The 23886-nt window shown below is 41.3% G+C and overlaps 2 protein-coding genes across 8 annotated transcripts in view; one reads left to right on the top strand and one right to left on the bottom strand.

Annotated features, from left to right (window-relative positions):
• RALGPS1 (Ral GEF with PH domain and SH3 binding motif 1) overlaps positions 1-23886 on the bottom strand; it is a 163529-nt gene that overhangs the window by 127859 nt on the left and 11784 nt on the right. For 3 of the 7 annotated variants that reach the window (XR_011559682.1, XM_070758546.1, XM_070758549.1), the window contains exons 2-5: positions 9906-9998; positions 4165-4290; positions 2134-2241; positions 1174-1224 (exon numbers count right to left, since the gene is read on the bottom strand). Coding sequence is in view for 6 of the 7 variants with exons in the window: in XM_070758546.1 (XP_070614647.1) it covers positions 1174-1224; positions 2134-2241; positions 4165-4221 (216 nt within the window). In the remaining variant the exon portion in view is untranslated. Of the gene's footprint in view, positions 1-1173; positions 1225-2133; positions 2242-4164; positions 4291-9905; positions 9999-18454; positions 18582-23886 lie in introns of those variants that run through there. The other 4 variants (XM_070758550.1, XM_070758551.1, XM_070758547.1 and 1 more) reach the window with 3 other exon arrangements.
• LOC139170931 (uncharacterized) lies at positions 17439-22409 on the top strand. The gene is made up of 2 exons (XM_070758557.1): positions 17439-17578; positions 21024-22409. The coding sequence occupies exon 2, from the start codon at positions 21028-21030 to the stop codon at positions 21844-21846; it is 819 nt and encodes a 272-aa protein (XP_070614658.1). The 5' UTR covers positions 17439-17578; positions 21024-21027; the 3' UTR covers positions 21847-22409.

The following is a 23886-nucleotide window of genomic DNA, read 5'->3' as shown; positions in this document are numbered from 1 at the left end:
TTCCTGTAGCCCGTCTTTGGACCCGTTCGATTTGATCCATATCTTTTTGTAGGTGAGGTCTCCAGAACTGAACACAGTATTCCAAATGTGGCCTCACTAGCACTCTATACGGCGGGATCACAATCTCCCTCTTCCTGCTTGTTATACCTCTAGCTATGCAGTCAAGCATCCTACTTGCTTTCCCTACCGCCTGCCTGCACTGCTCACCCATTTTGAGACTGTCAGAAATCATGACCCCTAAATCCTTCTCTTCTGAAGTTTTTGCTAATACAGAACTGCCAATACAATACTCAGATTCAGGATTCCTTTTCCCTTTTACATTTGGAAACATTAAACTGCAGTTTCCGTCGTATAACATAGTTGGCTTATGAAATATCCGCAGTAAAAAGTCCGTATGGAGTCCGTTTGGAGTTGGGCAGTATACAAGTCGAAACAATAAATAATAAATAAATAAAACAGCCAAGATCAGAGAGCACCAAGGAAGCCATAGTCGCTCTTCTCCTCCTCGCAAACCACACTCCTTTTTAGCATGGATGATGTTGCCTAGTTTGGTTATGAAATGTCTACAAGAAAACCACCCAGCTCAGAGACTACTAAAGATTCCTACATCATCACCGAAGGGAATCGTCACCAAAGATGGTTCCTGCACCTCTGTTTTTTCTTGCAGCCGTTTCATTATCGAATTAGGCAGCAACATCAGAGCTAGCAGGGAGTGGGGTTGCCTCTAAGCACTTATTAGCACTTCTCAGTCCTTTCTAGCATTGATGATGTTACCTAGTTGGGTAATGAAACGTCTGCGAGACACCCACCAAGTATAGAGAGCACCAAGGACCCCCCACAGTTCAACCCCGAGCCATAAATATTTTCTTCCATCGTAATATAATGTGGTAGGATATGAATCTCTGTTCTCATTTCTTTGAAAAAACAAAACACCAGTGAGTGAATTTAGAACTGTCCTAACAAACCAGAGCCTAAGAGCTCTTCTTAGCAACATTTTAGATTATATTATTATTTTTATTTATATTATTATGTTATTAACATTTTAGATTACATTTTTAAGTTTAGAATTCTTATTCAGTATTTACTTTGCTGTGGGCCGCCCTGAGTCTGCGGAGAAGGGCGGCATAGAAATCTAATAAATAAATCTAATAAATAAATTAAAAAGGCACTTACCTCTGGCTGTATAGCTTTAAATACTGGCGTATCCATCAGGGTAATCTGACTCTGTCACAAAAACAAAATGGAGAATGATGTTAGTCCTCTGTACATAACAGTTGGGTTGGCAATATATAAACAAGCTAACAATGAATGTTTGTTTGTATTGAAGTACTATAGCTTTAAAAGGTAGTGTTGCAAATAGCCACAAGAGGGAGCTCTCTCTGCTCATTTTGCTGATTCACTGTGACTGATGCAGTAAGCTCTGTGTTTGATGTATCTGCAAGTTGTAATTATTATTATTATTAGTTATTGGATTTGTATGCCGCCCCTCTCCGTAGACTCCGTAGACAGTAATGTATGTCTGATATGTAAGACAAAGTTAGCTTGTAATATTATTATTGTAGAGTGGGAGGGAGGAGAGAGGGAGAGAGGGGAGGGGAAGAAAGAGGGAGAAACAGTAGGTGAGGGAGAGTGGGAGGAGAGGGAGGAGAATGAGAGAGAAAGGGAGGGAGGGAGAGGGAAGGAGAGAGGAGGGGGGAGGGAGAGGGAGGAGGGAGGAGAGAGGGAGAAAGGGGGAGTGAGGGAGAAAGAAGGTGTGAGAGAGAAAGGGAGGAGAAAGAGAAAGGGAAGGAGAGAGAGAAAGAGGGAGGGAGAGGGAGGGAGAGGGGAGAGGGAGGGAGAGTGGAGAGAAGAGAAAGGGAAGAAGAGAGAGGGAGGGAGGAGAGAAAGGGAGGAGAGAGAGAGAGAAAGAAAGGAGAAAGGGTAGGAGGGGAGAGAGGGAAAAGAGAGAGTGGGAGGGACGAGAGAGAGGGGAGAAAGAGAGGAGAGAAAAAGAGGGATGGAGGGAGAGACAGAATGTATTGATCCAATGTGTGGAAAACTAACGGACTACAACTACTTGAGCAGGAACTTATTTTTGCACTTGCAGCTACTACTATTCGGCACAGATCAAAACACAGCCCTTTTTTTACTTACCGCAAACTCCTCCGGAGTTACTTTTAGCACGTCAAACACCACAGCGTCGTAGCTCTTGTGAGCATAATCCGAACTCCGTCCTTCCAGAGAGTCAGAACTGCTACTGCCCTAGAAAGAGGGGGGGGGGAGTAGGGGAAGGAAAGGAAGGCTTTATTTATTTTTAATTTCTGGTTTATTTCATACCCCTAGATACGAGCATAATTTGTTCCATAAGGGAGCTTGTATCTCGAGGCAACTCGTATTCTGGAACAAATAACATTCTTCCCCTCCGAGATAACCAAAAGCAAGGATTCTAACCAAAAGCAAGGATTCTTGCACCACCTAGTGGACACTCGGCTCGTATCCCGAATTTTAGCTCGGGAGTAGAACAGAAATGTCTCTCCCCTCCTAGCTCGTATCTGGAAATACTCGCATGTAGAGCAGCTCGTATCTAGAGGTACTACTGTATTAGTATTATTAGTATTATTATTACTTAGTAGATTTGAAGCAACTCTGGGCTGCTTGCGACCTAAAGACATTGAAAGAATTCTATTCTATTCAAAAATCAGATCTCTTAAAGATTGTGCAGCGTTCAACAATTCAATCGTTCTAGCTGTAGAAATGCCATAACATCAACAATCCCAGCTATTTAAGTGTATTGTCTGAAAAATCACACAGTGAAACGGAATGGAAAAGAGACCCAAATGCCGTGAACATGTATGCAGAATAATTCTGCCTTGTTTTGAAAACAAAATATTCAAAAACGGATGCTCGAAGCAGGCCGAGACTGCAGTCTTAGGAATGGTTTTATCTTTGAACGGCTCATGTGTGATAGTGTCTGCTTTTGAACAGACATGGGAAGAATTTCTCTTTGTTGAAGAAAATGGGTTCAGCAAATTATTTCCATCTGCAAGACATTAGATGTTAATTGATCTAACTCAAGTGTGTAAAAACACCAGTAGAAGTTTCCTAAACTAATTTGTGGCTTAAAAGACTGGACACCATATGATGACTATCAGGAGGAGGAGGAGGACTGAAAAGAAGGAGGAGGAGGAGGAGGGGAAGAGGAAGAGGGAGGAGGAAGGAAGGATGAGAAAGAGAAAGAGAGAGAAAGAAAGAAGAAAAAGGAGGAGGAGGGGAAGGAGAGGAAGAGGGAGACGGAAGGAAGGAAAAGGAGGAGAAAAAGAAAGAGAAGAAAAAGGAGGAGGAGGACAGAAAATAAGAAAGAGGAGGAGGAGGAGGGGAAGGAGAGGAAGAGGAGAAAGAAGGAAGAAAGGAATAAAGGAAGAGAAGGAAGGAAAGAAAGAAAGAAAGAAGGAAAGAAAGAAAGAAGAAAAAGGAGAAGGGGAAGGGAAGGAGAGGAAGAGTAAGGGGAAGTGTTGGTAATGACCTATAAAGCTCTACGTGGCCATGGCATCGGACCAGAATACCTTCGGGACCGCCTTCTGCCACATGAAGCCCAGCGACCAATTAGGTCCCATAGAGTTGGCTTTCTCTGGGTCCCGTCAACAAAACAATGCCATCTGGCAGGCCCCAGAGGAAGAGCCTTCTCTGTGGCAGCCCCAGCCCTCTGGAACCAACTCCCCCCGGAGATTAGAACTGCCCCCATCCTCCTTGCCTTTTGTAAGCTATTAAAGACCCACCCATTCAATTTGATCCATATCTCTTTGTAGGTGAGGTCTCCAGAACTGAACACACTATTCCAAATGGGGTCTCACCAGCGCTCTATACGGCAGGATCACAATCTCCCTCTTCCTGCTTGTTATACCTCTAGCTATGCAGCCAAGCATTCCACTCGCTTTCCATCAGGGTTTGTAGGGAGTGGGGGGTTTGGTCTCCCGATCTGCACTTTGCCCTGTCTACTAGCACTGCCTTAGGTGAGTCGTGAAATGCCTGCAAGCTCGGAGAGCATCAATGGTCCCACGTTCATTTGCAAAGGGGAGAAAATGGGACACTTCTCACCAAACTCCACGGGCGGTCTGGGTAGAATCCCATGCCCATTAAAGGCCATTCATTCATTCGTTCATTCTTTATTTATTTATGAAGGGTTACCTCTGGAGTGGCGGAGGTCACGGTCACGTTGGCCATCAGGCCATTCCTTTTATACATTCTCTTCTCGGAATACAGGAACTTCGGCTCAGCCACCACTGCCGATGTTATAGGTTGAAGGCAGAACTGCTGGAAGATCAAGAAGAAGCCGACTTTAGTAACGCCATCCCTCGGAAGGGGACAAGAAAGACTGAGGAGGGAGCAAACAGTTGTGAAGTATGAAGGAGGAGGAGGAGGAGGAGGAGAAAGAAGAAGATGATGATGGAGGAGGAGGAGGAGGAGGAGAAGGAGGCAGAGGAGGAGGAGGAGGAGGAGGAGGAGAAGAAGAAGAAGAAGAAGAAGAAGAAGAAGAAGAAGAAGAAGAAGAAGAAGAAGATAGAGGAGGAGGAATATTGGGGAGACAATAGAAATATTAGATGGTTTGAAGAAGAAAAAAAGAAAAAAAAGATGGAGGAGGAGATGATGATGAAGGAGGAGGAGAAGAAGGAGAAAAAAATGAAGAAGGAAGAAAGAGGAGAAGAAGATGAAAATGAAGGAGAAGAAGAAGAGCAGAAGACGAGGAGAGGAAAAAGGAGGATGAGGAGGAAGAGGAGAGGAGAAAGAGGAGGAGAGGAAGAGGAGGAGCAGCAGCAGAAGAAGAAGAAGAAGAAAGGAAGAGACAGAGAAGAAGAGGAGGAAGAAGAATATGCAGAGCCATATAAAACATAAGCAACATGAAACTGCTTATAAAAACTAAAAAATGATTTGAGTGGCATATCAGTCAAAGCCCATCCAGTTTTTTGGGTTTTCGTTTTACACTTCTCTAAGATTGTCTAAGCGCATTATTTCTCCAGATTTGAAATTCCAAAAAACAAGGTGACTGGCAGCTGTCTGACAACGAAGTCAGTTTCCTGGGATCAGACCTACTGGGTCGAACACCCTTCTCAGTCCCGAGATTAGAACCCTGGTCCATTTTAACGGAGGGAGAAAGTGGGGTTGGTGGGGTTTGGCGAAGAGAGCAGTGCCTCGTTGGGGCTTGAAAACTAAGCACGATCAGGCATGTTTGGGCCTTGAATGTGAGACCTCCATGGAACATCGGGGCTGGAGGGTAGATTGGCAAACCGCTTGGTAGCGCTGCCAAGAAAACGACAGAGAGAGTACCCGCCACAAAGCCATCTAGAGATCAAAGACTTGTGGGAGACCTTACGGATGAGTAAGGTGTTACAAAACTGCCAGCCCCAAATTTTCTCAAAAATAGCATCGCACAGGTACTCTCGAAAGCAGGTACAAAGGCCAGAATAACAGTATAAAGGAATTGAAAGGGACCTTGGAGGTCTTCTAGTCCAACCCCCTGCTTAGGCAGGAAATCCTACATTACTTCAGACAAATGGTTATCCAACATCTTCTTCAATTGGGGCATTCACAACTTCTGGAGGCAACTTGTTTCACGGATTAATTGTTCTAATTGTCAGGAAATTTCTCCTTGGTTCTAAGTTGCTTCTCTCCTTGTTTAGTTTCCACCCGTTGCTTCTTGTTTTACCCTCGGGTACTTTGGAGAATAGCTTGACTCCCTCTTCTTTGGGGCAACCCCTGAGATATTGGAAGACCGCTATCATGTCTCCCCTGGTTCTTCTTTTCACCCAGATCCTGCAACTCTTTTAGCCTCCAGTCCCCTAATCACCTTTGTTGCTCTTCTCTGCCCAAGATCATCAGATAAGAGGAAGTTGGCAGAGCCAAGGGTATAGTGGGATTCAAAGAATTTTACTACCAGTTTGATGGGTGTACCTTGGTGGGAATGGCAGGGGAAGGATACTACAAAAACCCCATTCCCTCCTGATCAGCTGGGACTCAGAAAATAGATTGGGGTGGGGCCAGTCAGAAATGGTATTTACCATTTCTCCGAACTACTCAAAATTTCCACTACCGGTTCTCTGAACTATTCAAAATTTGTGCTACCACTTCTCCGAACTACTCAAAATTTCCACTAACACTTCTTTGAACTACTCAAAATTTCCGCTACTGCTTCTCTGAACTACTCAAAATTTCTGCTACTGGTTCTCCGAACTACTCAAAATTTCCGCTATCACTTCTCCAAACTACTCAAAATTTCCGCTACCACTTCTCTGAGCTACTCAAAATTTCCACTACCAGTTCTTTGAACTATTCAAAATTTCCATTACCACTTCTCTGAACTACTCAAAATTTCCACTGCTTCTTCAAACTACTCAAAATTTCCACTGCTTCTTCAAACTACTCAAAATTTCCACTACCGGTTCTTCGAACTACTCAAAATTTCCACTACCGTTTCTTCGAACTACTCAAAATTTCAACTACCGGTTGTCCAAACTATTCAAAACTTCCGTTACTGCTTCTTCGAACTAGTCAAAATTTCAACTACCACTTCTCCAGAACTGGTCAAAACCTGCTGAATCCCACCTCTGACATAGATGGTTATTTATTGTGATGTACGGATGGATGAGACGGTGGCGCCTACACAGGAGGTCCAGCAATAGACATGAAAACGGTTGTCGAAGCTGGCTTCGTGGCAGGATGGAAAAAACGTAAAATATGGATTTTCTATCACCACTTTGCTAAGTATCCCTTTGGCTCTCCTCTTGTCTGCCTTCTGCTTTTTTATTTGTGTGTTTATGTGCGCACGAGGGCTCAAAAAAAGGCGCACCCCATGATCGCAAAAGAAAATTCCATATGTGATCCTGCAACTCTTCCAGATTCCCTTTCCAAAGATAAAATTAACCCAGGAAGTACAAAGAGGCCTTGAAAGATTGCACCACTATTAGCAAAAGAACAATCTCCCCCTTTAATGTTCACCAGAAAGCTTTTTTTAAAAAAAGCTTTCAACCCTCCAAGAATCTCAGGAACACCTGGGGAATTCCACCTTTATCTGTCACGCAAACTTCAGAAATTTGATATTGTTTGAAAAATGGATTGTTGGAATAAGCCTCCTTTTAAAATGTCCCAATAAAGCCATTGTTTTCAAGCTTCTATGCGCAGAGCGACCTTTGACAAGGCACCAGATTAAATCAGTCTTTCTCTTAAAAAATAAAAATGTGGTCTAGAAGGAAATAGCAAGGCAAGCGTAAATCTTGCCTCTTTTTCTTTCTTCTTTAAAGAAGTTATTTTAATTGCCAAATAATTGCCACATTAGAAAAAAAAAATTCTGGGATTTTAGAAGGATGCCTGCTTAGCTATAAATCTATCTTGTGTTTAAACTAACTTTTGGTTGCTATAGTCTGGAGGACAGAAGGAAAAGGGGGGACAGGATCGAAACATTTAAAAATGTGAAAGCGTTAAATAAGGTTCAGGAGGGAAGTGTCTTTAACAGGAAAGTGAACACAAGAACAAGGGGGCACAATCTGAGGTTAGTTGGGGGAAAGATCAGAAGCAATGTGAGAAAATATTATTTGACTGAAAGAGTAGTAGATCCTTGGAACAAACATCCAGCAGACATGGTTGATAAATCCACAGTAAATGAATTTAAACCTGCCTGGGATAAACATACAGTATATCCACCCTAAGATAAAATACAGGAAATAGTATAAGGAAAGACTAGATGGACCATGAGGTCTTTTTCTGCCGCCAGTCTTCTATGTTTCTATGTTGCCACTTAATTTATTTTATTTTATTTTATTTATTAAATGTATAAGCCTCCCAACTAGGTCTGGGCTCTGGATGGCATACAAGGAATAAAAAACAATAATATAAGGAGCAGTTAAAACCCCAATGAAAACACTCATTTCTCCTGAAGCCCCAGGAAATGTTCATAAAACCACAGTTTGAGCTGAAATTCATGTCCCCGTTCACATCTCTGAAGAATTCAACTTCTCCTTTTTTTGGAAGATGGAACTTTAGCAATAGCAGAGTTGGAAGGGACCTTGGAGGTCATCTAGTTCAACTCCCTGCTCATGCAGGATTTCACATCATCATCATCTTTCTACTATATCTGCACTTCTATTCTACTAGTTTTTCTCATCATTCCTATCACCCATTTCCTCCCATGTTGACTGTATGACTGTAACTTGTTGCTTATATCCTAAGATTTTTATTAATATTGCTTCTTCATTGCTTATTTGACCCCTATGACAATCATTAAGTGTTGTACCACGTGATTCTTGACAAATGTATATTTTATTTTATGTACGTTGAGAGCATATGCACCAAGACAAATTCCTTGTGTGTCCAATCACACTTGGCCAATAAAAATTCTATTCTATTCTATCTATCTTCATCATTATTATTATTCACAAAAAATCCAGTAACACACAGCAAACGAGATTTATGTGCTGGATTTTGTATCCCAATATCCCAAGTCGAACACTTCCCAAGCGTCTAGGACTGTGTGATGTATTTTCATACGATGTGCACAGATCCAAGCACTCTTGCAGCTGACAGATCATGATTTTGTCAATGTCTATTGTTTTCAAATGCTGGCTGAGGTCTTTTGGCACAGCACCCAGTGTACCAGTTACTACTGGGACCACCTGTACTAGTTTATGCCAGAGTTGTTGTAGTTCGATTTTAAGATCCTGATATTGACTAATTTTTTCGCCTGTCGCCTGGTATAGCGACATCAATGATTCCACAAGTGTGAGGTGTGGTGTATGGTGTTTCAAAACCTTATCAGTTTTTATACACATATCAATCTCATATACACATATCTTACAACAACAACATCATTATTATTATTATTACAGTGTTCCCTCGATTTTCGCGGGTTCGAACTTCGCGAAAAGTCTATACCACGTTTTTTCAAATTTATTAATTAAAAAATACTTTGCGGTTTTTTTCCCTATACCACGGTTTTTCCCACCCGATGACGTCATATGTCATCGTCAAACTTTCGCCTGCCTTTAATAAATATTTTTTTAAAATAAACTTTAATAAATAAACATGGTGAGTAATAATCTAAATGGTTGCTAATGGAATGGGAAATTGCAATTTAGGGGTTTAAAGTGTTAAGGGAAGGCTTGTGATACTGTTCATAGCCAAAAATAGTGTTTTTACTTCTGCATCTCTACTTCGCGGAAATTCAACTTTCGTGGGCGGTCTCGGAAAGCATCCCCCGCGAAAATCGAGGGAACACTGTATTATTATTATTATTATTATTATTATTATTATTATTATTATTATTATTATTATTATTGCTGTTATTATTATAATAATAATAACAATAACAAAACAACAACAATAATACTATATTAATAATACATCATCATAGTAATAATGAATAGGATTACAATTATTTCAATGTACGACAGGAAGGATATTAAGGTTAAGTATTTGACATACGTATTTTCCCTTTCTCGATTCAGCCGATCGGTTCCAGCCTGTTTTTAACAGATCCTTGTGCCATGTTTTGCAAGATCACTACCAAGTACCAGCCGATTCCTAGAATCATAACCTGCTCAACAGTGCCATCTAGTGAATATGAAATGCCACGGCTGCCAATCATCCTCAATGTACCGTCCCAATGGAGCCCATTTATGTTGCTAAGTGAGAAATTTGTCGGGCGAGGGGGATCATGCGACCTTGCAACACAATAAACAAGAGTCAGTGGCTAAACCATCTGAATTTTGATCGGGGGACCCGAGGGAAAATAAGACAATTTTTTCAGGGTCGTCATAACTTTGAACAGTCACTAAGCGAAAAGGACTACTTCTTCATTTCAGGAAGGTCCCAAGACAAAATGTGACTTTTGCAACATCCGCGCATCTTCCCTCCTTCCGTTCGGGATAAATTAAACTTACCCATAATGAAATTTCCTCCTCAGTTTTAAGTAGAGGCAATTAAACAGCAGCGAGACCACGTAGAACATCTCTCAGAAGTGGGGGTTTTTTTTCCTGAAAAAGAGAAATAAAGATGCAACACAGAACTGTTATTATCTCTCCTTAGATTGCAAAAGGCAGAACAACAATCCACTCCCAGCAAAGCGACAACCAAGTTTTTCATCACTTCCAGCTTTATGAGCATAAATGATATGACCATGATTTATCACTTGTTACTTTTTATGTAGACTGAGCTTATGCAACGGAGACAAATTCCTTGTGTGTCCAATCACACTATTCTATTTCTATTTTTTCTATTTCTATTATTCCTATTCCTATTATTTTCTATTCCTACTCTACTGTATTCTACTCTACCTGATTCCCATTGCTAGAAACATAAAAACATAGAAGACTGACGGTAGAAAAAGACCTCATGGTCCATCTAGTCTGCCCTTATACTATTTCCTGTATTTTATCTTAGGATGGATATACAGTATGTTTATCCCAGGCATGTTTATTGCTATTCTATTCTACTCTATTCTACTCTACCCTATTCCTGTTCTGTTCTATTTTTTCCTATTCCTATGCTACTCTACTCTATTCTATTCTTTCCTATTCCTACTCTATTCTATTCTATTCTACTATACTCTATTCCTATTTATACTCTATTCTTCTCTATCTTATTCCTATTCCTACTCTATTCTATTTCTATTCCATTGTATTCTTTCCTATTCCTATTCCTACTCCTATTCCATTCTAGTCTAATTTCTACTCTACTCCTATTTCTACTCTATTCTTCTCTACCTTATTCCTAGTCCTACTCTATCATACTCTACCCTACTCCTACTCCTATTCCCTATTCTATTCTATTTTATTCTATTCTTTCCTATTCCTACTCTATTCTTTTCTTCTTCTTTTTTTCAATATTTTTTTATTAATTTTCTTTAAAATGACATACAGACTTACAAACATTTAACATACAGTGTAGGGATGTATCATCCCTGCTTTTCTCAAAAGTATAAATGCAGATACAGAAAAATGAATACATGATTGAATATCTAATTCAATACTACTAATACAAAAAATATCTAATAGAGAAAAAAATTGATATCATAAAAAAAAAATTCTATACTGTATATATAAACTAAGTCTAATATAAATCTCAATGAGAAAAAATTATCTAATATATCTATACTTATTATTACTCTTCTTTCTTTATTTTTTATTCTTATCTATCCATTCATAAACATTGTTCCATGTTTCATAAAATTTGGTTTCTTCCTGGTCATTCAAGCGTCTTGTCATCATGTCCATTTCCACGCAGTCTAATATTTTTGCAATAACTCCCTCTTCTTTGGGGATATCTTCCCCTTCTATTCCTACTCTATTCTACTCTACCCTATTCCTATTCCTACTCTATCGTACTCTACCCTATTCCTACTCCTACTCCTATTCCCTATTCTATTCTATTCTATTCTATTCTTTCCTATTCCTACTCTATTCTACTCTACCCTATTCCTATTCCTACTCTATTCTACTCTACCCTATTCCTATTCCTACTCTATTCTACTATAACCCTATTCCTATTCCTAATCTTTTCTACTCTTGAAATCACTAATTGGACTTGGCCTGAACCACAGTTCTATTAATTAAATTCAAGATACAAAATTAACGGCACTGATTATTGCTGAACCTCAGTCTTTTAATAGATTGCCTGCCTGCCTGCGTCTTTCAGGAAGATTTGCTCTATAGCTACACTAGAAGAAGAAGAAATACTTTTACGAGGATCCCCCCTCCCCTCCCACGGGCCTATCTGGGATAACAATCCTACTATGTAGGGTTTTTGGAGACAGGCGGGCAGCTATAAATGGCGCTGAAAAGACAACAACATCCATTGTGAGATCCCTAGAGGACAGATATCTGTTTGTGCCCCAAATATTCTGTAAACCATTGTATGCTCCATAAACTATTGTATGCATGGTTTATGTGTTGGGTTTTTTTTATAAAAAAACCTGGCGCTTTAAAACAAACAAACCCAAACACATTTGCAGAAAGAACATGATGGCCAGCAAGGAAAAAAATGTGTCTACCATCACAAGTCAATCTCCCGGTTCAGTTTAAATCAATTCTCAACCTTTCAAAGGCCACGACCCCTTAATACAGTTCCTAATGTTGTGGTGGCCCTCAACCATAAGTCCAGCGCCAATTCTCCCAACAGAGCTTTAAGCTGATTGGCAGGCAGGTCAGAGGGATGCCCCCACCTTCAATGCCTGATTGGTCAGAATATGTTCCCAGGCACCAGAATAGAAGCTTTAGTTCCTAACACCATGGGAAATTTGTCTTTTCCCAGGGTCTTAGGCAACCCCTTTGAAACGGTCATTCAACCCCCAAGTCCCGCCCCCCAGGTTGAGAACCATTGGTTTAAATACTTCCTTCTTAATTCTCAAAGGCAGACTGGGTAATATTCATTATAGGCAGATTAAGTGGAGGAGAGGGGGGGAAAGGTATTTGCATAGACGTGGGCTAATACAGTAGTACCTCTACCTACAAACGCCTCTACCTACAAGCTTTTCTAGATAAGAACCGTGTGTTCAAGATTTTTTTTTTTGCCTCCCAAGAACCATTTTCAACTTACAAACCCAAGCCTCCGAAACTGTAACCGGAAAAGGCGGGGAGAAGCCTCCGTGAGGCCTCTCTAGGAATCTCCTGGGAGGAAACAGGGCCGGAAAAGGTGGGGAAGAAGCCTCTGTGGGGCCTCTCTAGGAATCTCCTGGGAGGAAACAGGTATGGAAAAGGTAGGGAGAAGCCTCCGTAGGGCCTCTCTAGGAATCTCCTGGGAGGAAACAGGGCCAGAAAAGGTGGGGAAGAAGCCTCTGTGGGGCCTCTCTAGGAATCTCCTGGGAGGAAACAGGGCCTCCACCCTCCCTGTGGTTTCCCCAATCGCACACATTATTTGCTTTTACATTGATTCCTATGGGAAAAATTGCTTCTTCTTATAAACTTTTCTACTTAAGAACCTGGTCACAGAACGAATTAAGTTCATAAGTAGAGGTTCCACTGTACATATAAAATACAATATCAAAGCCCATAAAAACAATACAAAACAATTTAAACTAGCAGTTAGTCCCCTTTTTTTGTTGATGGCTGCAACTTGGAACGGTCACTAAACGGAGCCATTGTAAATTGAGGACTTCCTGTATTAATTAAAGGGGGAGGCAAACACTCCTCTTATAACAGAGGCTTGAAAACATGCACGGGTATAACTCACGAACACATTTCGAAACTGTTCGCCCTGGACCCGTGCAAATATCTATGAAATCCATTCAACATCATTGTGTAATTGGCTTTTTTTTTTTTTTGCTCCAGACTTTGTATATACAAGGAACAAGTATGACAGTTTTACACTTGTTTACATCTTACAGAATACACACCAGAGACAGGATTTCAAAATTCCTCCGATTGTTTTTTAGAATGTAAAGATCAAAGAGCAGATTACGTTCAGTCACTAAAGAAGGAACATACATTTATTTATCTATTGGATTTGTATGCCGCTCCTCTCTGTGGACTCGGGGCAGCTCACAACATATCGACAATAAAGCAGTGTACAAAGTACAATTGGATCCAATTAATATAAATAGTTAATTTAAGACATTATAAAAAGCTAAATTACTCAAGACCCATCTATACCGCCAGGCATGGGGGAGTTGAGACACCTTTCCCCCAGGCTTTTTTATATTTATGTTTGGATATGTATGTGTTTGTTTGCTTTTTAAATATGATAGGGTTTTTACGTGCTTTTTAATATTAGATTTGTTTTAGCTAGAATATTGTTTTTATTGTTGTTATGAGCCGCCCCAAGTCTTCGGAGAGGGGCGGCATACAAATCTAATAAATTGAATTGAATTGAATTAAATATCAAAAGTCATTCATTCAAATACTAACCAAGCATACTAAGCATTCAGTGGTTGGGGTCTAATGACCCCAAGCCTGATGGCATAAATAAGTTTTCAAATTCTTATGAAAGGCAAGGAGAGTGGGGGCAGTACGAATCTCCAGGGGGAGCTGATTCCAGAGGGCCGGGGCCCACACAGAGAAGGCTCTTCCCCTAGGCCCCGCCAAGTGACATTATCTAGTTGATGGGACCTGGAGAAGCCCGACTCTTTGGGACCTAACCGGATGCTGGGATTCATGCTGCAGAAGACGGTCCCGTAGGTAATCTGATCCAATGCCCTATAGGGCTTTATAGATCATAACAAATACTTTGAATTGTGTTCGGAAGCCAATCGGCAGCCAATGCAGTCCGTGGAGTGCTGGAGAAACATGGGCATACCTTGGAAGGCCCATGACTGCTCGCGCGGCTGCATTTTGCACAATTTGTAGTTTCCGAACACTTTTCAGAGGTAGCCCCATGTAGAGAGCATTGCAGTAGTCGAACCTCAAGGTGATAAGGACATGAGCAACTGTTAGTAGAGACTCTCTCAAATGTGTTATCTATGCCCATTCTTTCTTCCCCGCTTTTCCAAATGTGTCCTAAACATAGAAACATAGAAGACTGACGGCAGAAAAAGACCTCAAGGTCCATCTAGTCTGCCCTTATACTATTTCCTGTATTTTATCTTACAATGGATATATGTTTATCCCAGGCATGTTTAAATTCAGTTACTGTGGATTTACCAACCATATCTGCTGGAAGTTTGTTCCAAGGATCTACTACTCTTTCAAAAGCTGGAATACAAACTGCACATTTTTCAGCTTCTTAGCAGCCATGTAGAAAAATTGGATTAAAATACGTGCATATATATACAAGCATATATATGTGTGTGTGTGTGTGTGTGTGTGTGTGTGTGTGTGTGTGTGTGTAACACATTATTGCTAATAATGACTAATCTGAAGTGGACTGCCCAAACAATAAACGGTGTTGATTATTAATCTGAGCAAACTTTCCCCTTGGTCATTCTATTTCTTGGAAACTGGATTTAGGAGAAGCATGCGAGTAGTTTTGCGTTTGTTTTTAAAATGAACTCAGTGACAATATGTCAGTCACGTTGCAAAAGAGGAATTGGGCTATTGTAGAATTTGGAATAGCTTTTCTTACAATTGGCTAGAAGTTAGGAATCCAAGTAAAAAACAGAAAAAATGAAAAAATCTGAATGATAAAATATTCCTGTATACATGAAACTTCCAGCAGACGTGGTTGATAAATCCACAGTAACTGAATTTAAACATGCCTGGGATAAACATAGATCCATCCGCACGAATCCCAGCGACCAGTTAGGTCCCACAGAGTTGGCCTTCTCCGGGTCCCGTCAACTAAACAATGTCGTTTGGCAGGACCCAGGGGAAGAGCCTTCTCTGTGGTGGCCCCGACCCTTTGGAACCAACTCCCCCCAGATATCACAGTTGCCTCCTAGCCTTTCGTAAGCTCCTTAAAACCCACCTGTCGTCAGGCATGGGGGAATTGACACTTTCCCTCCCCCCTAGGCTTATAAAATTTATGCATGGTATGCTAGTATGTATGATTGGTTTCTAAATTGGGGTTTTTAAATTAACTTAAATATTAGATTTGTTTACATTGCATTATTATTATTGCTGTGAGCCGCCCCGAGTCTGCGGAGAGGGGCGGCATACAAATCTGATAAATAAATAAATAAATAAAATAAAATAAAATAAAATAAAATACAGAAAATAGTATAAGGGCAGACTAGATGGACCATGAGGTCTTTTTCTGCCGTCAGTCTTCTATGTTTCTTTCTATAGGTTAAATTACTTAATGGTAAAAAACATGTACCATCTTCAATGGCGAAGTAGGAAAGTAGCATATATATTTTGACACGAAATATTATCATATATATTGTATAGGGTTCTTAATGTTTCTATTTGTACGTAATCAATCAATCAATGTTATGACTTTGGAAAAAGTGAAGAGAATCGAACTACGGCTACACCTAGCCTAGATTTTGCCACTTCAAAACCGCCTGTCCCAGTATCACCTGCAATGGGAGAGCATTGAACTAAAATTTTCCAAACCAATTATTAATTTTGCTAAAAACTGGATGATGTCGAGATCTAATTTCCTGCTTTAATAATGTTCCCATCTCGAAGCCAGAAACGTATTATCAACCATCTGCTTATGAAGCTACTGAACAAGGAGCAATCCAGGTTGGAAATTTTTTCACCCAGGAAAATAGAACAATGTGCGTTGGTTCCCTTAATACATTTTTTTTTAAGCTAACCGCACGTTGCAAGTTCGGTGAAAATGAACAGGACCGGATGCGCTTTATGTGCTACCTTAATTTTCCCGTTTTATCTGTAAAGAATCGAGCAAATCTATTTACCAGGCATTCCGCGAGACAAAAACAACTATACCGAACGCATTTAATTTTCCTTGCAAACTGGTAGGGTTTCCCGTTTTATCTGTAAAGAATCGAGCAAATCTCTTTACCAGGCATTCCGCATGAAAAAAAAAATAACTATCTTGAATCCTGGGCGAATTCTTCTCAATTGTCGGATCGGTTGGGAATAACTCGCAGGTGCCGGCATATTTATATCATGCCCTCATCACCTCGAGGTTCGACTACTGTAATGCTCTCTACATGGAGCTACCTTTGAAAAGTGTTCGGAAACTTCAGATCGTGCAGAATGCAGCTGCGAGAGCAATCATGGTCTTCCCTAAATATGCCCATATCACACCAAGTCTGCATTGGTTGCCGATCAGTTTCCAGTCACAATTCCAAGTGTTGGTTATGACCTATAAAGCCCTTCATGGCACCGGACCAGAATATCTCCGGGACCGCCTTCTGCCGCACGAATCCCAGCGACCAGTTAGGTCCCACAGAGTTGGCCTTCGACTAAACAATGTCATTTGGCGGGACCCAGGAGAAGAGCCTTCTCTGTGGCGGCCCCGGCCCTCTGGAACCAGCTCCCCCCAGATATCAGAGTTTCCCCCACCCTCCTTGCCTTTCGCAAGCTCCTTAAAACCCACCTCTGTCGTCAGGCATGGGGGAACTGAAATTTTTCCCCTTCCCCCTAGGCTTATAGAATGTATACATGGTATGTTTGTTTGTATGATTGGTCTCTTAAATTGGGGTTTTTAGATTATTTTTGATATTAGATTTGTTACATTGTCTTTTTTATTGTTGTTAGCCGCCCCGAGTTTTCGGAGAGGGGCGGTATACAAATCAAATAAATAAATAAATAAATAAATAAATAAATAAATAAATAAATAAATAAATAAATAAATATTTACCAAAATGTCATCTCTACACACCGCGATTTAATACAGACCGTTCTGGAACTGGGAATAATCTTAATAGTTTGGTTGTACATGCTTTAAGTTTGTTGTGGCACCCGAATTGCACAAGGTTATGGTTACCGTCAATTACAGGAGGCGGAAAAAGCTCTTTTGCAGCAGCCCAATCACCCGTGGCGTTTCTACTAATAGTAACTACAAGCTGTTGCTACATCCATTGTTGCCATGGTCATTCTAAGCAGCCATTCATAATAAACAAAGTGAGGTATACCGATGGTGATTTGAAGGAGACCATTAGCAAGAAAAGTTCTGTTTCACGCCTTTACGAAACTGAATTGAGGAAAGAAAAACAACTATTGCGAAAGCTTCGCATAAATTTTTTGCCTTCTTGGGCAAGAGATACAAGGTGAGTGACTTTAAAACCATTTGTTCATATATTTATTTAAATACAGTGGTACCTCTATCTATAAACACCTCTACTTACGAACTGTTCTAGGTAAGAACTGGGTGTTCAAGATTTTTTTGCCTCTTCTCAAGAACCATTTTCCACTTACAAACCTGAGCCTTCGAAACTGTAACCGGAAAAGGCAGGGAGAAGTCTCTGTGGGGCCTCTCTAGGAATCTCCTGGGCGGAAACAGGGCCGGAAAAGGCAGGGAGGAGCCTCTGTGGGGCCTCTCTAGGAATCTCCTTGGAGGAAACAGGGCCGGAAAAGGCAGGGAGGAGCCTCTATGGGTCTCTCTAGGAATCTCCTGGGAGGAAACAGGGCCGGAAAAGGCAGGGAGAAGCCTCTGTGGTGCCTCTCTAGGAATCTCCTGGGAGGAAACAGGGCCGGAAAAGGCAAGTAGAAGCCTCCGTGGGGCCATTCTAGGAATCTCCTGGGAGGAAACAGGGACGGAAAAGGCAGGGAGAAGCCTCTGTGGGGCCTCTCTAGGAATCTCCTGGGAGGAAACAGGGCTGGAAAAGGCAGGGAGGAGTCTCTAGGGCCCTCTCTAGGAATCTCCTGGGAGGAAACAGGGCCAGAAAAGGCAGGGAGAAGCCTCTGTGGGGCCTCTCTAGGAATGTCCTGGGAGGAAACAGGACCCCCTCCACCCTCCCTGTGGTTTCCCCAATCGCACGCATTATTTGCTTTTACATTGATTCCTATGGGAAAAATTGCTTCTTCTTACAAGCTAGAGGTACCACTGTATAGACCTGCTCTCAACTTATGGTTTTAGGTTGCTTCCGGCACGTACCATGTATCTAAAATTCTACGGGGTACCACTATAACTCTGCTGATGTTACCTGATTGGGTAAGGAAACATCTGCAAGGAAACCACCAAGTTCAGAGTCCTCCTTCTCCGTCTTCTTTCTCCTCCCCTTCCTCTTCTTCTTCACCCGCCTCACTCCCTTCTAGCACTGATAATGTTCTCTAGTTGGGTAACGAAACGTCTTATTGAAAACAACAATCTCGGAGAGCACCAAGAACCCCACAATTTCATGCAAGGCTAGAAATTTCCCAAGAACGAAAATTTATGCCTTCCTTGGGCATTGTTTCAAGTAGCTTTTTGAGACTACCAGGCTATCAGCATACAACAGGCAGCTATATAAATGTTTTATATTCATTCATACATGATCACTAAAAGTAATCCTTTGACCACTGACTGGGAACAACTTTGGAAGACAAATTATGAAATGACAAAATCAGCATCCTATAAAGAAAATCATTATAAAAATGTTTTATCGCTGGCGCTTGGCCCCTGTATGCTTATCAAAAATCTATCTATCTATCTATCTATCTATCTATCTATCTATCTATCTATCTATCTATCTATCTATCTATCTATCTATTGGATTTGTATTCCGCCCCTCTCCGGAGACTTGGGGTGGCTAACAGCAACAATAAGACAGTGTACAACAATAATCCAATACTAAAAAACGATTAAAACCCATTAATATGAAAACCAAACATACATACAGACAGACATACCATGCATAAAATTGTAAAGGCCTAGGGGAAAAGAGTATCTCAATTCCCCCATGCCTGACGGCAGAGGTGGGTTTTAAGTAGCTTACAAAAGGCAAGGAGGGTGGGGGCAATTCTAATTTCTGGGGGGAGTTGGTTCCAGAGGGCCGGGGCCGCCACAGAGAAGGCTCTTCCCCTGGATCCCGCCAAGCGGCATTGTTTAGTTGACAGGACCCGGAGAAGACCCACTCTGTGGGACCTAACTGGTCGCTGGGATTTGTGCAGCAGAAGGCGGTCCCTGAGATCATCTGGTCCGGTGCCATATCCTAAGTTAAATTCGATTTTGTTGGAAATGCAAAAAAGAGCAAGGCACTTTCTATCACAGGTGGTGGCTGTGTCCCAGAAGAGACTAATATTGGACAAAGATACACAATTGGTTACAAGAAATAATAGGAACAACAGTAGCATTTACCCCCAAACTCCTTTTATTGGGAATATTCAAAAGGCAATATCATAAAAGTATCAAGTACAGTATTTTATTTTGCACATCACAACAGCTGCTAATATTGCATATGTGCGATGCTGAAGGAACCTTAATGTACCCATCGAATACTTGATATTATTTGATTGTGCGGAAATGGACAAATTAACCATAGAACTTAGAGGACAAAAAGACTCAGAAAGTGATATAAATGGATTAATACAAAAGTTGAAGAGAAAATGTGAGATGAAGATGTAGTGAAAGCATTGTAAGATAATGTATAAATTGTATAAATACAAAAATAATGGAAACTAAATAAGGAGAGAACTCAGAACTAAGGAAAAATTTCCTGACAGTTAAAACAATTAACCAGTGGAACAGCCTGCCTCCAGAAGTTGTGTATGCTCCAACACTGGAAGTTTGTCTGAAATAGTGTAGGGTTTTCCTGTCTAAGCAGGGGGTTGGACTAGAAGACCTCCAAGGTCCCTTCCAACTCGTTATTGTTGTTGTTGTTATTATTATTGTTGTTATTGTTATATATATAAAATGCTGTAGATCTGCTTAACAAATTGTTATGATATGTAAAATACGAAAAATCAATAAAGACCTATTAAAAATAAAAAAAAGTAATCCTCATGTCTTCTCATTCTTGCCTGTTTATTTTAACAACCCCAGTCCCTTAAAAAAAAATCATTTAAAAAAAAAATATGCTTATTAGATATAGGTATATATTTTAAAAACAGGTTACAGAAAAGTAAAGGGAATATATATAATGTACATTCTAGCAATTATAGTTTACTTATATAGCATGCGTGAGTGGGGAAGGAGAAAGGAAGAAAGGGAAAGGGATTTAGAAAGAAGGGAAAGAAATACAAGAGGAGGAAGGATAGAAAAATAGAGCAAGACAAGAGTAGTAAGAAGAGTGTGGAGGGCCAGCGTTAGAGCCGGGGCTTCCATGTTTTGCGGCCTGTGGTTTAAGCATAAAGGTGGTGTAGGATTTTCCTGAAGTTTTATCCATATGTATTTGACGTAGTTGCTAGTGCCAACATTTATCAGTGGTTTAAGGGTTTGTTCATTCAGTTTCTTTGTAGTTCAAAATTTGTGTCGATAGATGTTTACAGTTTATCATTTCAATTTGATATTATGATTCATGTCGTAGTTTACTGGTTTTACATGTTGTTTTAGTCGGGCATTTTTCTTGATGTATAATCTTTAAGTAATTTCTTTTATTTAACCAATGGTATCATTTGTCTCATGCTTTGTAGAAATCTGTCTCATCCTTATTTTGCAGTTCCATTGTTAGCTTGGACATTTCTGTACATTCCATTATTTTAATCAAAAGAGATAAAACGGTTGGGGTTTTTTTTCCTGTCTCCAGTATTGTGCGTATAGAAAATCCTTATTTCAGTATGTTTTCTGTATTCCAGGAACATGGAAGCACGGCGGGAATTTCTCCAGACACTTAAAGTCCAGCTCAAGCAAACGTTTTGGCTAACGGAAGATAGCATGGCTAAACTGCTGGCGGTGGGTGCGAAATGCGTGGGCGCCGTCACTCAGCAGAACGATTACTACGACACAGCTGTGGATGACCTAGCAATGGCTGGGTTGTGGCTAAGTCGAAGGGATCAAGAGTGGTTCCTCATAGTAGAATCTCAGGAGGAAGGAGCACAAAAACAGCTTGAGGAGGAGCAAACTAAGGAAGAAGCTGCCAATATGGTCCTTGATCCATGGGAAAGTTTGTTGCAGGATAGGACCGACAATGTCCGGCGGGATGAGGCTCCGGTCCTTAGGGAACCAGCCGAAGAGAAAACAGAAGAGACAGAAGCTGTGCTAAGAATCCAGCCTCAACAGCTTGATTCGAAGGCGGTGGAAACTGAACCCCCAAAATTGATTTCCATCTTCACCGAGTTGGTCGGCGAGAGCGAGATCTCCGCCTACTTGGCGGCCCACCTCCGCCTAGACTGGAACGCTGAGGAACAAGAAAACATAACCATGGAGGATTTCTTGGAGAAGGCGGGCATCCAACACTACGCCAGCCATCGCATCGTTAATCAAACCACGTATCGGCTGTCCGACAGGTATACCGTTACCGTTCAAAGGGAAGAGTGGTCTTTAAGGGAGTCTGCGACGGTGGTGTTGGAGGCCGACGTGTTTAACGTTTGCGAAGGTTGGGAAGACATGGAAAGATTGGCGGCCTACCTGGGCTTTGAAGAGCAAGGAGTTCAGAGCGAGCGAAAATATATGACATAGTGAGCCAGAGCTGCCCAAATATTTTAAAAAGGGATTTCTTTACAATTGCTTTCTAAGGGGATGGATTGGACTGGACTAGACTGAAAAGAATAGAACAGGGAATAAGGAATAGAATATAGAATAGGGAATGGAATAGAATAGAATAAAGGGATAGAAGAGAAGAGAATATAGTTAAGGAATAGAGTAGAATAGAATAACAGAGTTGGAAGGGACCTGGGAGGTCTTCTAGTCCAACCCCCTGCTTAGGCAGGAAACCCTACACCACTTGAGACAGATGGCTATCCAACATCTTCTTTAAAACTTCCAGCGTTGGAGCATTCACAACTTCTGGTGGCAAGCAGTTCCACAGATTAATTGTTCTCACTGTCAGGAAATTTCTCCTTAGTTCTAAGTTGCTTCTCTCCTTGTTTAGTTTCCACCCATTGCTTCTTGTCCTGCCCTCAGATGCTTTGGAGAATAGGTTGCCTCCCTCTTACATTGTGGCAACCCCTGAGATATTGGAAGGCTGCTATCATGTCTCCCCTGGTCCTTCTTTTCATTAAAGACATACTCAGTTCTTGCAACCGTTCTTTATATGTTTTAGCCTCCAGTCCCCTCATCATCTTTGTTGCTCTTCTCTGCACACTTTCTAGAGTCTCAACATCCATTTTATTTATTTATTTATTTATTAGATTTGTATGCCACCCCTCTCTGTAGACTCGGGGCAGCTCACAACAGCAATAGAACAATTCATAACAAATTTAAAAAACATTTTAAAAACCCCATTACTAATCAAACATACATACAAACATACCATACATAAATTGCATAGGCCTGGGGGAGATATCTCAATTCCCCCATGCCTGGTGGCAAAGGTGGGTTTTAAGGAGTTTACGGAAGGCAAGGAGGGTGGGGGCAGTTCTAATCTCCGGTGGGGAGCTGGTTCCAGAGAGTCGGGGCCGCCACAGAGAAGGCTCTTCCCCCGGGACCCACCAAACAACATTTTAAATCCTGGCAACCCAAATTGGATGCAGGATTCCAAGTGTGGCCTTTCCAAGGTATTATAAAGTAGAGTTATTAAGCCCAGGGTAATACGATCCCAGTGATATATGGTATTTTCCCCTTTAAAAACGCAACCTCAGGCTGCACAGGTCCAGCGCTCTCGAAAATAGAGATTTATGGTGACAGCGGCTGGACCGGCGAATGTCAGCAGCTCTCTATGAATAGCACAGAGGGAGCAGCTGCTAAGAAAGGGGTGTTTTTCTAAAGCAATGAACTGTGAAAATGTGGTTTCTTCTTTTCCGAGCCGCACAGGTGCCCGTATAATGGTTCACTTGAAACTCAAGGTTTCAAATAATCCACTCGTATCTTCCTGTTTTATTCGAGCCGAACAGAACTGGGTTTTCTGCAGACATCTGTTTTCGGCTACGGAAACGTTGAATTTGGATCTGCCTGAAAGAACATTTTAATTTATTCAATTTGGTTTGGTTCACTTTTACTATTTTTAACATTCGGGGGAAGAATGATACCAGAGAGAGAGAGAGACAGAGAGCGAGCGAGAGAGACAGAGACAGAGCGAGCGAGAGAGACAGAGAGAGACAGAGAGAGACAGAGAGAGACAGAGAGAGACAGAGAGAGACAGAGAGAGAGAGAGAGACAGAGAGAGAGAGACAGAGACAGAGAGACAGAGAGAGACAGAGAGAGACAGAGAGACAGAGAGAGACAGAGAGACAGAGAGAGAGAGAGACTTCCTTTGCAGAAAATCCTCAATTTACAACAATTCAATTAGGTGTTTTGGAGAATAGCTTGACCCCCTCTTCTCTGTGGCAGCCTCTCAAATATTGGAAGACTGCTCTCATGTCTCCCCTGGTCTTTCTCTTCACTAAACTAGCCATGCCCAGTTCCTGCAACCGTATGTTTTAGCCTCCGGTCCCCTAAATCATCCTGGTTGCTCTTCTCTGCACTCTTTCTAGAGTCTCAACATCTGTTGTTATAGTGTGGGGGCCAAAATTGGATGCAGCTGTGGCCTTCTTGAATTTATCTTCCCCCCAAGGTCACCCA

The sequence above is a fragment of the Erythrolamprus reginae genome, chromosome 8 (genome assembly GCF_031021105.1).
Source record: "Erythrolamprus reginae isolate rEryReg1 chromosome 8, rEryReg1.hap1, whole genome shotgun sequence".
NCBI classification, from domain to species: domain Eukaryota; kingdom Metazoa; phylum Chordata; class Lepidosauria; order Squamata; family Dipsadidae; genus Erythrolamprus; species Erythrolamprus reginae.
Note: the sequence above shows the minus strand (reverse complement) of the source record. Positions and strands in the feature narration are given on the sequence as shown.